The sequence below is a fragment of the Moschus berezovskii genome, chromosome 14, assembly GCF_049115385.1.
Source record: "Moschus berezovskii isolate FMDL1 chromosome 14, NW_MosBer_1.0, whole genome shotgun sequence".
Taxonomy (NCBI): domain Eukaryota; kingdom Metazoa; phylum Chordata; class Mammalia; order Artiodactyla; family Moschidae; genus Moschus; species Moschus berezovskii.
This window is the reverse complement of record NC_142473.1, coordinates 86061681-86078821: the sequence shown is the minus strand read 5'-3', so window position 1 is coordinate 86078821 and position 17141 is coordinate 86061681. Positions and strand designations below refer to the sequence as shown.

Genomic DNA, 17141 nt, shown 5'->3' with positions numbered 1-17141 from the left:
AGTACATCATGTGAAAAGCCAGGCTGCATGAATCACAAGCTAGAATTAAGATTGCCAGGAGAAATATCAGTAACCTCAGATAGGTAGATGATAACACCCTAATGGCAGAAAGCAAAGAGAAACTAAAGAGCCACTTGACGAAGGTCAAAGAGGAGAGTGAAAAAGCTGCCTTAAGACTCAACATTCATGGCATCTGGTCCCATCTCTTCATGGCACAGACTTTACTTCCTTGGGCTCCAAAATCACTGCAGATGGTGACTACAGCCATGAAATTAAAAGACACTTGCTCTTTGGAAGAAAACCTACGACCAACCTAGACAGCATATTAAAAAGCAGAGACGTTACTTTGCCGACAAAGGTCTGTCTAGTCAAAGCTGTGTTTTTTCCAGTAGTCATGTATGGATGTGAAAGCTGGACCACAAAGAAGGCTGAGCACTGAAGAAATGAACTGTGGTGTTGGAGAAGACTCTTGAGAGTCCCTTGGACTGCAAGGAGATCAAACCAGTCAATCCTGAAGGTAATCAACCCTGAATATTCATAGGAAGGACTGATGCTGCAGCTGAAGCTCCAATACTTTGGCCACCTGATGCGAAGAGCTGACTCATTGGAAAAGACCCTGATGCTGGCAAAGATTGAAGGCAGGAAAAGGGGACAGCAGAGGATGAGATGGTTGGATGGCATCACCGACTCAATGGACATGAATTTGAGTGAACTCCGGGAGTTGGTGATGGACAGGGAGGCCTGGCGTGCTGCAGTCCATGGGGCCACAAAGAATCGGACACGGCGGAGTGACTGAACAACAGCATCTACTCTCTAAGCAACTTTCAAATATAAAATACAGCATCGTTAGCTATTAGTCACTAGGCTGTACGTTACTTCTCCAGGACTCACTTATAACTTGAAGTTGGTACCTGCTTCCCCCACCTCCCACCCCTCACCAACCTCCTGTTCTCTATATCTATGTGCGGGGTGTTCGGTTTATTTGCTTAGATTCCACAGAGAGGTGACTTAGAGGCCTTTCTCCCGCAACCTTTTGCTCTCTGTACAGACACATGTCTCTGATTCAATGGTAAAGACAGAGGTTGACCTCGGCCTGCTCCATGTCCTGCAGAGAGCTCCGCACAGGCCTCGCAGAAGCAGGCGCTGAATAAATTTTGTGGAAGAAATGAATACAAGCCAACTACATTAGAGAGAAGTAAAAACAGTTCTTCTGAAACCTTGTGACTCAGACTTGGACTTGAACCCATGCATGCTCTTTTAGCGGAGATCCCACACCTCGATTTCAAGACTTAATGGAGCACTTGATGTCTCACCGCAGAAAGAGTTTTGTGAGAGGTGATAGGTAAGAAGTGGATGTATTTAGAGAGCAGCACACTCCACAGAGAGAGGGGGAGCCATCTCAGGACAGAGTGGCCCTGAAACCTGGTGTGGTTAGTGTTTATGGGCTGAGTGATTTCATAGGCTAGTGTCTGCAATTCACTTGGATTTTTGTCTCTTCCAGGAAACCACTGCCCCTCTCTGAGGCTGGATGCAGTGACCCTCCTGCAGGCTCCCACAGCATCAGATGACTGCCTGTCGTCTAATGCTTATTACTTTGCATTAAAAATGCAGGGACTGTATTCTTTCTCCATCTCAATAATCGAGAACTTCTCAAATACAAGGACCCCACGTTCTCACTGTGGTCACTGCCTGGCGCTCCCTAGTAAATGCTTATTAACTGAGATGAACAAGCAGAGATGGGCTCAAAGGCCTCAGTTCCTTCATTTCTACCTATGCTAAGAGCTTGTGGACGGTGTCCCATTCATTTCTGGCAAAGAGAAGACGCCCTGTTTGGGAATTCCCTGGCAGTCCAGTGGGTAAGACTGTGCTTTCACTGTTGTGGTCTCGGGTTTGATCCCTGCTCAGGGAACTACATTAAAAAATAAAATAAAAAGAGAGAAAGAAAACAAGATTCCCAGTTAAAACTTATTGAATTCGATGAAACAGAGAATAAATCATTCTGCAAACACATCCTACACACCAGCAGAGAAGTTGTTTGGTATCAAGACACCGAGATAAGCAGTAAGTGAGGCAGTGAATTCAGAACTCAAAATATGTGCCCAAAATATTTTCTGGTTTTCTTCCTCCTCTGAGCTGAAAGAGATGAGAGTAAGGAAGACAGCTTCACCCCGTCTCATCATTACTAGGCGATTACTCCCCAGACGCCGCCCCGTGCTCTGGGGCTTCAAGCCCACGGGGGCCTTACCTTCACGCTGGGGGAAAGAGCCCCTGCCCTTGCACGAAGGCGGAGAGCCCTGCGGGTGTTCTGGGGCACACGGTAGGCCTGCAGTGTGTACTGGACTGATGGTGAGAGGAGCGAGGCCCCTGAAGTCTATGCTGGGGTGCCGCCGCCCAGCTGTCTCCCAGATCCGCCTGTGGCAGGAGACTGCGAGTGTCCCCAGTCGCTCAGCTGTGTCCGCACAGACTGTGGCCCACCAGGCTCCTCTGTCCGCGGGATTCTCCAGGCAGGAATCCTGGAGTGGTTTGCCCGTGCCCTCCTGCAGGGTAGGAGGTACTTCAGTCCGTCAGTTCAGTCACTCAGTCGTGTCCGACTCTTTGCAGCCCCATGGACTGCAGCACGCCAGGCCTCCCTGTCCATCACCAACTCCCAGAGTTTACTCAAACTCATGTCCATTGAGTCGGTGATGCCATCCAGCCATCTCATCCTCTGTCATCCCCTTCTCCTCCTGCCCTCAATCTTTCTCAGCATCAGGGTCTTTTCAAATGAGTCAGCTCTTCGCATCAGGTGGCCAAAATATTGGAGTTTCAGCTTCAACATCAGTCCCTCCAATGAACACCCAGGACTGATCTGCTTTAGGATGGACTGGTTGGATCTCCTTGCAGTCCAAGGGACTCTTGAGAGTCTTCAACACCACAGTTCAAAAACATCAGTTCTTCGGCGATCAGCTTTCTTTATAATCCAACTCTCACATCCATACATGACTACCAAATACGAAACCTAGAAAAGGACTGTAAGGCCCACCAGACTCCGGAAGCTAGAGAATGGGTCTGAGGGCGCCCCTCGCGGTGCTCTGTACCCAGCGGTCCCCCGGGGGAGGCGTCTTTGCCTCCCCCACCCAGTGCCGGCCGCACTAAGGACGCCAAGCTCCCAGGGGAGGGCCCTGGGGGCGGCCATCGTCTCCGGGGTCTCCCAGCCATTGTAGAGTTGGGACACGGGGCCAGAGAGGTTAACGGTTGCCAGGGTGGGCTCAGGGCGCCGGTCCGCCGGTGGGGCCCCGGGCGGCCGGTCCGGGGGCGGCGCGTGCACGGCGAGCATCGCGCGCTTACTGGGGGCGCGTCTGGAGCAGAGGGGGCTGAAGACCGGGCGGGCCCCGGCGCCGCGCCCCCGAGCGCTCGCTGCCCGGTGCCCGGCTCCCCCCAGAGCGGGCGGGGCCCCGCGAGGCCCGCCGGGCCCCGGACGCGGGCGCGCTCGAGCTCCGGCTCCGGCGCCATCGGGCGGGCGGGGCGTGTGGCCCCGGGGCGGGGCGCGCCGAGCCCGCCGGCCGCTCCCCGTCTGCCCGGCCCCCGGAGCCCCGCTCACGGTCCCGAGATGACGGCGAGCAAGCGGGTGGCGAAGGTAAGCCTCCGGCGCGGCTCCGGCGCCCCGCTCCCCGGGCGCGTCTGGGGGAGCCGGGCCCGCTGAGGCCCCGCGTCCCTGCCCCGTGCCCGAGGGCCGGGGGCTGCGAGAGGGTCTGCAGCGGCGGGGGCGGGAGGACGCGGCGGGCGCGCCGGCGGATGAGCCGCCTCCCCCCGGGGTGGCTTCGGTTTCAGTTCTGCTGCCGGAAACGGCGACGGTCACCTGCGTCCCGGCCGCGGGGCTTCCCTGCTGGCTCAGCTGGAAAAGAGTCCGCCCGCAGTGCGGGAGACCTGGGTTCGACTCCTGGGTGGGGAAGATCCCCTGGAGGAGGGAAAGGCTACCCACTCCAGTATTCTGGCCTGGAGAATCCCATGGACTAGTCCATGGGGTCGCAAAGAGTCGGACACGACTGAGCGGCTTTCACTTTCAGGTGCGGGAAGGGTTGTCCCTTGGCGTCTTCCTGGAGCCAGGCGCTCTATTGGCAGTGCTGGCAGGTGCCTTTAAGCAGAGATGACCAGGACCCCCGTGCTTTGGTGCCCACATCAGAGCCCCGAGAAGGGGGACTTCCCTGGTGGTCCAGTGGTTAAGACTTCCACTGGAGGGGGCACAGTTGGATCCCCAGTTGGATCCAGTTGGAGAACTAAGATCCCTCAAGTCGTGCAGCAACACCCCCGCCCCCGCAAAAAAAAAAAAAGAAAGCCCCAAGAAGTATGGGACACTGAGTAGGAGTTGAGAGCGAAGTTCTCAGGGTTTTATCCGGAAGAAAAGCTGCCAGGGCAAACCCAGAAGGTTACCTGGAGTAGATGGTGTCAGTTCATTTGTTCCACAGATGTTGTTGAATGCCTCCCATATGCTGGTTCCTGCTCTAGGAGGTAGGGAGGCAGAGAAAATGAAAAAAGTCTATCTTCATTCTGATCAGGGACACAATTTTGAAGTGAGGTCGGGAGGGATGGCGAGGGAGGGATTTTCCCCAGGAGGTAGGAAAACTCAAGGTGTTTGGGGGACTGAGGTATGGCTGGAATTGGAGATAGATGGGGAAGGTGGGGGAGCATTCCCTGGTGGCTCAGATGGTAAAGAATCTCCCTGACGGTGGAGCAATTCTGGGGAGGTGGGTCTGACACCCCTGAGGCTTTGAGTCTCTCAGAAGTGCCCCTCCTGTGTGCAGGCATGAGGAGGGTGAACAGGGGGTGCTACCCTCAGCCTCTGGGAAGAAAATGATTGCAGGTTGGGGCACCCAGAGAAGGCTCGGCCCAGAAAGACTGAACTCTGGAGGTTGGCAGCTAAATGAGGCAGAGAGTTTTTCCCGCCAAGCAGGAAAGCTGGGAACCAGTGTTTGTCTCCCCGGCACCATCAAATGTCAGGTAGTTTACAGTAGTCATTTCAGCAAGTCTGTGAGATGAGTCCTCTACCCCCATTTTACAGATGGGCAAGTTGAGGCTCAGAAAGACTAAATTGATTGTCCTGGGTCACCCGGCAGGGAGTGGTGGGGCTGGGATTTGAGTCCGGGTTGGTGAGGCTCCAACCCAGAGGTTCTTTCAGTGGCTTCTCTACTTTCATTTTCTGTTCCTCTGAGTCAGATGATTTCTGAGCAGGGCTCGGGGAACAGCTGTGCCCTAGCGTGGGTTTCAACATCTCCAGGCGTTGCAAAAGTCTTGACAGAACTCATGTATGACAGGTAAAGTCCAAGTTCCTCCAGTTTCAGTAAAGTTGGGAAAATGTCTCTTCCAGGACTTTTCTTTGCAGCATGGGGCTTCCTTCTTGCTCAGGAGTCACAGGCGATCCTGGAACTGGGAGCAGCAGATGCTTCTAGTTTGGGGTAACAGATCAGTGAGGGGTCATAGACTCTGGGCCCTTTGTTGGCATGAACAGAGGTGGAGTGTAGAAAGATAAGAAACAGGGGATAAGGGTGTGCTTGTATTTTGGGGCTCAGAGAAGGTTTAGGTGGGGCACAGTGTGAAGGGTTCACCCAGCTGTGGACGGCCTTTGGGGACCTTTCTCTCTGCCTTTGTTTGTACCAGAGTTTTGCACCTTTGTTGCCACTGATGTTTGCAGCTGGATCCTTCTCTGTAGGATGTTTGTCACTCCCTGGCCTCCACCCACTGGACGGGCAGCACTCCTCCACGTGTGGCAGCCAGAGATGGGTCCAGACATTGCCAAAAGTGCTGGGGCAGGTAGATAAAGGAGCCCCCGCTTGAGAACCTCTGGTTTACACCCGTTCAGTGTTCCAGAAAAATATGACCTGCCGTTGAATGTCTCTTTTTAAGTACATTTATTTATTTATTTTTGGCTGTGTCTTGTGGCTTACAGGATCTTAGTTCTCCCGCCAGGGATCAGACTCCATGAAGGCGTGGAGTCCTAACCACTGGACAGCCAGATAATTCCCTAAATGTCTTTTTACCTATTTTATTTTTTAAGGTCTATTGCCGAGGGGAGAGGGGGAGGGGAGGGCAGCACTGAGTAGGGGTAAGAGGTACAAACTATTAGGTATCAGATGAGCCACCGGGATGTATATACTGTACAACATGGGGAATATAGCCAATATTTTCTATTAACTATTCCAGAGTACAGTGAAGTGAAGTCTCTCAGTCATGTCCGACTCTTTGTAACCCCATGGACTGTAGCCCACCAGGCTCCTCCGTCCATGGGATTTTCCAGACAAGAATACTGGAGTGGGTTGCCATTTCCTTCTCCAGAGGATCTTCCCCACCCAGGGATTGAACTCGGGTCTCCCGCATTGTAGGCAGATGTTTTACCTCCTGAGCCACCAGGAAAGTCTTTGTGAATCACTATATCATAACATATAATATTGCCCAGCACCTATACTTCAATTTAAAAAAAATTTTAAAGAAAAGAAAATACATTTTAAAAAGGTCTGTTGTCCCACAGAAAGGACCCCGAATGGCGAGCGGGACTCCTTGGTCTAAACTAAACTTGAGATGTGCTGCACACTTGGGCACGCGTCTCGGAGAATGGCAACACACAGCAGAGCGTTAAAGGCTTTGGAAAGTCCTACAGGAAAGAACTCGGTTTAGCCTAGTGTTTCCCAATGTGCTTGACTGTGGAATCCTTTTCCCGTAACAACTGTGAACTTTGCCTGGGACAACTGTGAAACTTTGCCCGGGACACGCTGTACACATCTGCTCTAACTGGGCCCTCTGCCCTGGCGTTTCGCCAGCTCTCTGCATGGCGGACTCCTATTCATACTGCAGGGCCCAGCTCAGTGTCACCTGTGTGAGGCCTTCCTGCTCCCTCCCCTCCCCTCTCCCCTCTTCTCCTTTTGAGAGGGTAACAGGCAGGGAGGCCGGGGATCTCCAAACGGAGGAAACGGGCTGCGAGTGTCGGGCATTTTTTATCTCTGTCTTAAGCGACAGGAGGAAACAGACAAGCGTGAGATTTTTTTCCCTTCTCTATATTTTCCCTTGTCTAAATTTAAAAGGTTTTTCTTAAAATTCTGTGTTGCCATGACGACCCCTGGCTCCACCTGAAGTTAACTTTTCGCACACCTTGAGTTTACCAACGCATTTTCTTATGGAAATGTTTTCCTTAAGCTACGTTAATAAGCTGTGTATTTACCCTGGACTCCGTCTTTCTTCAAGTCAGTTCCGCTTAAGACTGAGAACCGATAAGGGCTTAACAAACCTGTATGTTTTACTCATACATTGTTCTCCTCATCGATGCTAATGAAACTACATATTTACTTGGAAACCTGCCTTTCTTCAAGATTCATGTGAATCGCTTTATGGCCCAGGATGACTGACCTGGTGCCAAGGTCATCTCAAAATGCATGCTGTGAGTGAGGGGCCTGGTGCCACTCTGAGGTTTGAGACATCTCCTTTCTCTAGTTAGCAGCCTGCTGGTAGTATATAACTTGCTGCTAAGGGCTAGCAGGGGGCACTATTTCTGCCCCCTTCCGATGTCTATGTCAGAAGCTTTCTCTATCTCTTTATGCTTTAATAAAACTTTATGACACAAAAGCTCTGAACAATCAAGCCTCATCACAGGCCTGGGATTGAATTCGTCTCCTCCGGAGGCCGAGAATCCCGGCATCTTTCACGAGTCAGCGACCACCTTTCGCTTTCCCCTCCTACGATGTGTCCACACTTTGTTCATACAATCTCACAGGGTTTCTTCCACTGCTGCAGTGACGTTCTCGGGGGCAGGCCCGTGCCTTAGTGAAGTGTCCGTGGAAGACGCTGTTGGGAGAGCTCAGTGATGCTCAGGTGACGGGCCGCCTTCCTGGGAAGGCAAGTCGTCGCTTGTCCTCTGGTTTCCCTGCTTGACGTGTGGTGTTCTCCTCCGCTGCGGTCTGCCTGAGCGGTGCCCCCTCCCCAGGCCTGCCCCGGGGCAGGCTGACAGGGTCAGGCTGACGTCTCTGCCACCCGCCCTGCCCCGAGCACTTTCAGGGCGCGTCGCCAGGCTGCTGGCCGGTGGGTAGAAGGGAGGCAGGGCATCATGGCTCCCTAGGAAGAGAACCAGAGGACAGACGTGAAGCACCGCGGTTTCTGGAGAAAAGGCTCCTCAGAGAGCTGTGTTGTTGTTATTTAATCGCTCAGTTGTGCCTGACTCTTTGCAACCCCATGGGCTGTAGTCCGCCAGGCTCCGCTGTCCAAGGGATTCTCCAGGCAAGAATAGTGGAGCGGGTTGCCATTTCATTCTCCAGAGGACCTTTCCCACCCAGGGATCGAACTGGTGTCCCTTGCATTCCAAGGCTGATTCTTTACCGCTGAGCCACCAGGGCAGCCCCAAGAGGTTTACTCCCAGGTTATAATATCTAGACCTGGTGATTTGCATCATCCTCCACCTGGTCCCACAGAGCTGGAGTGAAGCTAAAAGTCTGGGGATTCACTTAAGGCCCTGAGCACCGGGCCGGACACACTCTGAGTGCACAGTGAATGCCGGCTTCTGTCCTGCTTGGAACTCTGGACGGTCTGCTGTGGGAAGCAGGAGGGCGCCGGAGGAGGGGAGACTCGCTGACTGCCCACTCTGTGCCCCTGCAGGAGCTGGAAGAACTCCAGAAGGCGCTTCCCAAGTACCTGCGGAACCTCTGCAGCGAGGACAGCGTGCTGCAGTGGCGCGCGCTCCTGCTGCCTGTGAGTGTCTGCGGGCCCTGGCGGGGCTGGGCCACTTAGGGCAGGGAGGCTAGACTGGGCCAGGACTCTCCCTGCCCGAGAAGCCTTCCTTCTTATTCTTGGCTGCACCAGGTCTTCACTGCTGCACGCGGGCTCTCTCTAGTTGCGGCGATCAGGGGCCAGTCTCTAGTTGGGCGCCCAGGCTTCTCACTGGGGTGGCTTCTCTCATTTCGGAGCATGGGCTCAATAACCGGCACACCGCCTTAGCTGCCCCACAGCATACGGGATCTTCCCCGGCCAGCGATGAACCCGGGTCCCCTGCGTTGGCAGGTGGAGTCCTAGCTATTGGTCCATCAGGGAAGTCATACAATCCTTTTTTTCACTGGAGGTGATCATTGGCAGAGGGGAGTGTCTCTCTCTGCATTGATTGCTTCTGAGGTCCAAGCCAACTGATGAAGAGGCTAAAAGGCTTTTGGACTTAGTGGGAGACCCCATCTTCAAGCCAGTAGCTACTGAGCCCATTATGGAAGCTTTGACAGACAAACAGCATCAGAAACAAACCAAAAAAGGCTTCTTTGTTGACTTAGTGGTAAAGAATCTGCCTGCCCGTGCAGGGGACGTGGGTTCAATCCCCGACCCGAGGAGATAATACCTGGGAGCAGCCAAGCCCGTGCGCCACTCTATTGAGCCTGTGGTCCAGAAACCGGGTCCACAATGCCGGAGCCCATCTGCCACGACTGCAGAAGCCCGAGCGCCCTCGAGCCCCGCTCTGCTGAGGCCTCACCCCTGATCGTGTCTGTGTCCCAGCCCCAGCCTCTGCACGTTATCGAGAACACATTTTCTTTATCTGCCCAGCATTTGCTCAGACACACCCATGACTGCCACAGCTTCCTTTCTGCCTTCTGCTCAGGAAGAGGATATTTCTTAAAACCTTGACTCTGAACTCACGTATGTCATTCTTTTTTCAAAAAGTTTATTTATTTGGCTGCGCCGGGTCTTAGCTGTGGCCTGTTTGATCTGGCTCCCTGAAAAGGGATTGAACCTGGGCCCCCTGCATTGGGAGCATGGAGTCTTAGCCGCCAGGCAACCGGGGAAGTCCCACGTATGTCATTCTGATGGTCATTCTGCTGCCTTCTCTGTCACGAAGGTTCTGAAAGGGTTTGCAACTTTCGCAGCAGCCTGGAGGCTCCTGTGCGCTGTGCTGGGGTCATCCGAGTCCGGGGTCCCCCACTAGGGGCGTGGTTTACTGCTCCCGTGTGGAACAGTCCAGTCGACTGTGCCGAGTCCCCGTCCGGGCACTGTTGCTGTGACCATGGGCAGTTTACCTGTGTGCACTGAACTGGTTTCGTCTGGAAATCCTGATGCTAATACTATGAATTTTCAAAATACTTACCCTAATAGCTGACGCATGTGGAGTGCTTGCCATGTGCCTGATCACTAATGTGAATTAACTCAGGACTTCTCTGGGGGTCCGGTGGCTGACACTCTGTGCTCCTGGCGCAGGGCGCCCGGGTTCTATCCCTGGTCAGGGAACGAGATCCCACATTTTGCAACTAAGACTCAGCGCAGCCAAATACATAAAAAAATTGTGAAAAAAAAAGCTGGCACACTCTTCATGACCTTAAAAGAAAAAGTGAATTGACTCATTTAATTGTGACGCAAGCCCTGGGAAGAAGGCTATGATTTTTTCCGTATGGAAAAGCGCAGAGAGGTTCAGCTGCTCGCCTAAGGTCACACAGGCATGGAGTTGACAGAGCCAAGATTCACACTCAAGCCACATGGCCCGAAGACCACGTAACCCCTGCACCGCGCTGGGTGGGCTAATGCACGCCAAGCCCTTAGCAGCAGGCGGCACAGAGCGGGTGCAGCAAAGCCTTCCAGCTGCTAAAGTCTAGAGGGTCTTCTGCTGGCTCCTGGCAACGCTTAGGCACTCTAGTTCCGAATTGTTTTAAGATGGTAAAATACCCATAGCAGTGTGTACTGTCGTAACTTTTTTTTTTTTTTTTGGCTTTGCTGGGTCTCTGTCGCTGCAAGGGCTTTTCCCGAGTTGCAGCGAGCAGAGGCTACTCTCCTTGCAGCGTTAAGGCTTCTCCCTGCAGTGGCTTCTCTTGCCATGGAGCACAGCTGTAGGGTGCGAGGGCTTTGGTGCTTGCAGCTCCCGGGTTCTAGAGCACAGACTCAGTACTTGTGGCGCACAGGCTTAGTTGACTTCCCTGGTGGCTCAGAGGATAAAGCATCTGCCTGCAATTCAGGAGACCCAGGTTTGATCCCTGGGTCGGGAAGATCCCCTGGAGAAGGAAATGGTAACCCACTCCAGTATTCTTGCCTGGGAGATCCCATGGACGGAGGAGCCTGGCGGGCTACAGTCCATGGGGTCACAAAGAGTCGGACACGACTGCGTAGCTTCACTTTCATGGCTTAGTTGCTCTGGGACATACGGGATCTTCCTGGACCAAGGACTGAACCCACGTCTGTTCACTGGCAGGTGGATTCCTAACCAGTGGGCCACCAGGCAAGTCCTAGAAAAATGGTCAAGAAAGTAAAAAAGCCTAAAAGCTCTCATCACAAGGAGACATTTTTTCCCCTTATTCTTTCTCTTCATCTTTTTGCATGAGAAGATGGGTGTCAGCTGAGCCTACTGTGGTAATTCTTTCACAGCACATGTGAATCTAACCATCAAGCTCGACGCCTTACGCTTAGTGATGGGTATCAGTCATTTTTCAATAAAACTGGAAAGATGTTAATTACTGACATAATACAAAGAAGCTAAGGCGGTCCTGAGGATGCCTCCAGTCAGACTGTTCCCGTTTTTCAAGGGAGGAAACTGAGGCTGAGGGGTGGGAGGCAGCTGGCGCTCGGGTGCACAGCAGAAGCCAGGATCTGACTCTTGCGAGTGCCGGGCCAGGCTCCCACTGACCCACTGCCCAGTTGCTACGTGAATGCAGGTGCCGCCTATGTCCGCATTCGCGGTCCTTCCCCAGCGTGGAGCAGGGGAAGCCCGGGACCCTGGGGCGGGGCGGGGAGCGGGGAAACCAGACCCAGGTCCTGGCGGGAGGAGGGCAGCTGTGCCTCTGCCCGGAGTGCAGCCCTTTCTCTTGTACAGGAGAGGCCACCCTACAACCTCAAGGCCTTCAGCCTGTGCGTCAGCTTCCCCAGGGAGTACCCGTTCCTGCCCCCGACGGTGAAATTCACCACCAGGATCTACCACCCCAGCGTGGACAGGGACGGGAGGGTGTGCCTGCCCATCATCAGCAAGGAGAACTGGAAAGCCAGCACCAAGGCCTGCCAAGGTGGGGCTGGGTCCTGCCTGGCCGGGGCCCGGACTGAACGGGGCAGGGGGGCGGGGAGTCACGGGACCACTTTTGTTGTGGCTGCTCCTGTTTCCTGCTGTTCCTGCTAAGCTACGTCGCCGGGCTCCTTTGTGACCCCGGGGACCATAGCCCCCTGGCTCCTCTGTCCGTGGAGTTTCCTAGGGGAGAAACTACTAGGGCTTCTCTGGGGCCTCAGATAGTAAAGAATCTGCCTGCAGTGCGGGAGACCCGGCTTTGATCCCTGGGTCGGGAAGATCCCCCGGAGAAGGAAATGGCCGCCCACTCCGGTATCTTCGCTTGGAAAATGCCGTGGACAGAGGAGCCTGGCGGGCTGCAGTCCATGGGGTCGCAGAGTCGACACGACTGCGCGACTCCCCTCTGCCCTCCTGGGTCATTGACGCTGTGCTAGTTTGTGGTACACGGCGCGGTGATCCGGGCGCGCGGCGTCCATGTGTCCGTCTCATATTCTCCCCCGCTGCCGTTCATCCTGAGGTGCTGCGCGCAGGGTGCTGTGCGCGTCTTCATCATACAGCAGTTCCTGTCTGCTCACCTCAGACCCCCGGTGCAGCGCTCCCTTCCTGCTTTCCCCCAGGTCTGTAGGTAAATGCGCTCACCTGTGTCTTTTTAGGGTTCCCCATGTCACTGCTGTCACATGGGCTTGTCCTTCTCTGCCCGACCTCCTTCACCCCTCACTTGATACGGTCTCCAGGTCCATCCGTGTGTGGCTGCAAGTGGCATCCTGTCGCTGCTTCTTGCGGCTGAGTAAGATTTCCCTGTGCGTGTCTGCCGTGCCTTCTTTACCCGCTTGTCTGTCGATGGGCATTTAGGTCGCACTCTTGTCTTGTCTATTGTGAATAGTGCTGCTGCGAGCATTGGGGTACACATAGCTTTTTGAATTAGCATTTTCTGTGGGTATATGCTCAAGAGTACGATTGCTGGATCATTCGGCAACGCTGCTTTTAGTATTTTAAGGAACCTCATACTGTTTTCCATGGTGGCTTCACCAATTCACACACCCCAGCAACATTGTAGGAGGGTGTGCTCTTCCACCCACCCTCTCCAGCATAAAAATTCACTTTTTTCTTCCATATGGTATTTTTTGTATACATCCATGGATGACGAATTGAAATTATAATGGTTTAATCATAATTCAGGAATACAAAAATGGAGCTGGGTGGCCCCTGAGGACTTGGTCTCAGATACGTCCCTGCACCGCTGAGAACCTGAACTTTCTAACCCAGGGAAACCAGCCTTTTTTAACACACCAACCTCATTCAGTCCCCCCTAGAAGCCCCTTGAGATAGTGCTCTCATTGGCCCCATTTAATCGATCAGGACACTGAGGCGTGTGAGAGCTGAGCTCTTAACTGAACTGGCAGACGGCAGAGCTGGGATTCGAGGCCTCCCCTGGCCGGCTCAGAACTTTCTTCAGTGATGGGGTCAGTCCATAGCGGCCCTGTCCAATGCCGCAGACACTGGCCCCACGCAGCTTTCAAGCACCTGAAGTGTGGCTGTTGTGACTGTGAACTGCATTCCTAATTGTCATGAATTTCAATTAATTTAAGTCGAGATGACCACACATAGCGGCTGGCAGCTACATGTCAGGCACTGTGACCCCAGTCTACAGACATAATCAATATGTGATCAGTCCTGTTTCTGGGGACTTCCTTGGTGGTCCAGTGGCTAACACTCCACACTCCCAATGCAGGGGGCCTAGATTCGATCCCTGGTCAGGGGACTAGATCCCACAGGCTGCAACTAAAGATCCATAATGAAAACCCAGAGAGGCCAAATAAATAAATGCTTTTTTAAAATATCCCACCTCTGGATCAGCTCGGGAGTTCTTAACCCTGGAAACAAGAGTGCTGGGGAAAGGGGGCGGCGTGGTCCTTGGATGAGCACAGAGTTCTGCAGAGTGCCCTGAACCCAGAGCCACACGTTTGTGTGCAGGCCTATGGGCACAAGTTGGGGGAGGCCACTGCCTTCGCCTGGTTCCCAGAGTTACCCATGAAAGATTTCGAGCCACGGGGCAGGAGTGGTTTCCAGCCTTGAGCCTCGGAACCCTTTTTCCCCCAAATAAAAAATTTTTGGACTCCTATTACCGCCTCCACGGACATGAATTTGAGCAAACTCCAGGAGATAGTGGAAGGCAAAGGAGCCTGCGTGCTGCAGCCCTCGGGGTCTCAGAGAGTCAGACGCAACTAGAGCAGAGAGGTTCTGGCTGAAAAGGGAACAGAACCCAGAAACCGCGTTGATCTCACCGACCCCCGCGATGGGGGTTGTGACACCATGTGAACAGCTTCTGTGACACCGTGGAACACAGGTTGAAAACCGCTGACGTAACTGCTCTTGAGAGCTTTGGGCACCGTCATCGGGGATGCTGAGTGGCATCTGCTTTGCTCGCAGAACCGTCCTAAGACGTGGGTTGGTGTGGGTTTTGGGGGGATCTGGGAGTGGGGAGCATCGCTTCCTTCCCAGGAGTGTTTTCTCTCCCTCCTGATGTCCTAATCCAACTTCTCTCCCCAGTCTTGGAGGCCCTCAACATGCTGGTGAATCAGCTGGAGCTGGGACAGCCCGTTCGGCTAGAGCTTGCGGAGCAGCTGACACAGGACCCGGAGCTGTTTCACCAGACGGCCCAAGAGTTCACCCTCCAGTTTGGAGTGGACCGGCCCTCCTAACCCAGCTTCTGACCTGCCTGCTTTCTGTGTGACAGATGGACGCCCCTTGTGGACCGGGGGCCAGAGCCACCTGGCGATTTGTTCCCGCTCGTATCTTCCAAGATTTCCTTCTTAGGTTCTGTGTGTGTGTGTGTGTGTGTCGGGGGAGGGGGCTGCCGTTGGGAGTGTGGACTCACTGGCCACAGATGTGCTTTCCCCAGCCCCTTTCTCTGTCCTGGAGCCAGAGGCATTTGCGTCTGCAGACTTGAAATCCAGCTCTCCAGTGCTCCTTGATGGGGGTTCCTGGTCCCACCTGTTGGTCCATCTTAGAGACTCAGGCCACCTTCCTGGCCAGATGAGCAGCCAGCCCGAATCCCCGCCCCCCACAGGGCCCTGCTTGGGGGGCAGCAGGTCAGGTGGGATGTATACGAGGAGGGGGCCGGGGCCGGAGGGACTCTCACAACCAAGTGCTCTGCGGATGGAGCGGTTGAAATCATAGACCTGTATGGATTTAGGCGCAAAACCTTTCCGTTTCCGCTGATGAATCATAAAGGAAGAATCTCCTCTCCACCCCAGAAATCTGACTGTACGGTCTTTCGATTTGTTTTTAAAGATTTACTTATGTATTTCGTTTTTGGCCGAGCTGGGATCGTCACTGCTGGCTTTCCTAGAGTCTCGGCAAGGGGGAGCTCCTCGCTCGTTGCAGCCCCGGGCTTCCCTTCGCACGTCCTCTCTGGCCGGGCACGCGGACACAGTAGCTGCAGCTTGTGGGCTCGGCAGTCGTGGCACGTGGGCTCAGTTGCTCCGCGGCCTGTGGAATCTTCCCCGAGGATGGATCGAACTGGCGTCCCTTGCACTGCAAGGCGGGGTCTTAACCACCGGGCCCCCAGGGGAGCCCTGACTACATGGTTTGTAAACCACTGCTGTCCCGTTCGGTGGCCGGTTCCTAGCGTCAGGCTTTACCCGGGCGGGGTTTCCCTTCCAGCTTGAGTCCAGGGGGAGCCATGGAGACCGTGTGTTTGCTCAGCTGTTACACACAAGGGTCCATCTGAGCGTGCACCGAGGGGGCAAGTGGTTCATCAGGAGGAGGCCTGTTTAGCTGCGGTCGAATGAAAGATGCTCGCTTCCCCATCAATGGAGGGCTCGCGGGGCACGGAGCCTTGTGTGACCCCAAGCGCTGTGGGGAGAGCTGGCTGTGAGGGACCCGGCCACCCTCAGCCAGAGGAGTCGTCGACCCACCAACAGGAATAACGCCCCCATTTTATGCAGGAGGCACCCAAGGCTAACCGAGCACTCCAGTGGGTTGCCACGTCCACTCCACTGATCTGGGCAGAGTCTGCACTTCTGACCGCGGTGCCAAGCTGGCCGGCTTTCATTTCTGTTTTCCTTGAGCTGTTCTCGTCAGCACACATGCTCCCAACGGCAGATGAAGCCAGACAGGATTCTTAGCAGGAAATGAGGGTCAGCTCTGGGCTTCCCTGGTGGCTCAGCGGTAAAGAATCTACCTGCAAGGCAGGAGATCCCCCTGGAGGAGGGCATGGCGACCCACTCCAGTGTCCTTGCCTGGAGAATACCACGGACAGAGAAGCCTGGCGGGCTGCAGTCCACAGGGTCGCACAGAGTTGGACACGACAGAAATAACTAAGCAGCTGCAGCAGTGTACTCAGCTCTAGGGCTCATCTCTAGTGAGCAGTGGAAAAACAGAATCAAAACCTCAGCCAGAGTTGAGGGATTACCTTAGCACAAAGGAGGAGCTTCTGGGTGTGGTGGTTCTAAAACCACTGGCTTCTTTTTTTTTTTTTTTTCATTTTTTTGGCCGCACCACACAGCGTGCATGAGCTTAGTTCCCTGACGGGATCGAACGCATGCCCCCTGCAGTAGAAGTGTGGATTCTTAACTACTGGACTTTCAGGGAAATCCCCGAACCACTGGCTTTTCAGAGACAGAACGTGGAGTATCTTCGAGTCAAAGAAATCACCTCCAGGTCCCACGAGCCTAGTTTGAGTGAGAGTTCTAGAGAATCTTCTACTCCGGCCCCTGTCCTGGAATTCCCTAATCCAGGAGAAGCGTGGACAGAGGGGAAATGATGTGGGAAAGCGCTGTCCGTGGCTGGCAGCATGAGGCAGTCGTTGCTTTGGGCCCCTGCTTGGAGAACGTTTGTGTGGCCCCAGGCGAAGCCTGTTGTCCGGCGTTGGCATTATTGTTAGTTGCTAGATTGCTAAGTCGCGTCTGACTCTGACCCCGTGGACTGCAGCATGCTGGGCTCCCCCGTCCCCTACTGTCTCCCAGAGTTTGCTCAAAATCATGCCACTGGGCTGATGGGACTGCCTATGTAATCCCATTTAACCCTCACAGCACCTGCGGGATTTTGAGCCGCTACGGAGAAGGCAATGGCAAGCCACTCCAGTACTCTTGCCTAGAAAATCGCATGGACAGAGGAGCCTGGTAGGTTGCAGTCCATGGGGTCGCTAAGGGTCGGACACGACTGA

At 54.2% G+C, this 17141-nt stretch overlaps 1 protein-coding gene across 3 annotated transcripts; it reads left to right on the top strand.

Annotated features, from left to right (window-relative positions):
• Nucleotides 1-3204: 3204 nt before the first annotated feature.
• On the top strand, nt 3205-14798 carry UBE2L6 (ubiquitin conjugating enzyme E2 L6). Of its 3 annotated transcripts, none has more exons than XM_055424151.2 (4): nt 3450-3616; nt 8614-8706; nt 11789-11975; nt 14522-14798. In XM_055424151.2, exons 1-4 carry the CDS (start codon nt 3590-3592, stop codon nt 14671-14673), a joined length of 459 nt encoding a protein of 152 aa, XP_055280126.1. In that variant the 5' UTR covers nt 3450-3589; the 3' UTR covers nt 14674-14798. The 3 variants fall into 3 exon arrangements, with proteins under 3 accessions (XP_088699470.1, XP_055280126.1, XP_088699469.1); XM_088843343.1 differs by lacking the exon at nt 14522-14798 and adding an exon at nt 12489-14478; XM_088843344.1 differs by lacking the exons at nt 8614-8706; nt 14522-14798 and adding an exon at nt 12489-14501 and having other exon boundaries at nt 3205-3616.
• The last annotated feature ends 2343 nt before the right edge of the window (nt 14799-17141 follow it).

Coding starts and splice junctions, on each gene's coding strand:
- UBE2L6 (XM_088843343.1), top strand. CDS start 3,590: ATGACGGCGAGCAAGCGGGTGGCGAAG. Junction 8,707..11,788: donor GGCGCGCGCTCCTGCTGCCT/GTGAGTGTCTGC, acceptor TCTCTTGTACAG/GAGAGGCCACCCTACAACCT. Junction 11,976..12,488: donor CAGCACCAAGGCCTGCCAAG/GTGGGGCTGGGT, acceptor GTTCATCCTGAG/GTGCTGCGCGCAGGGTGCTG.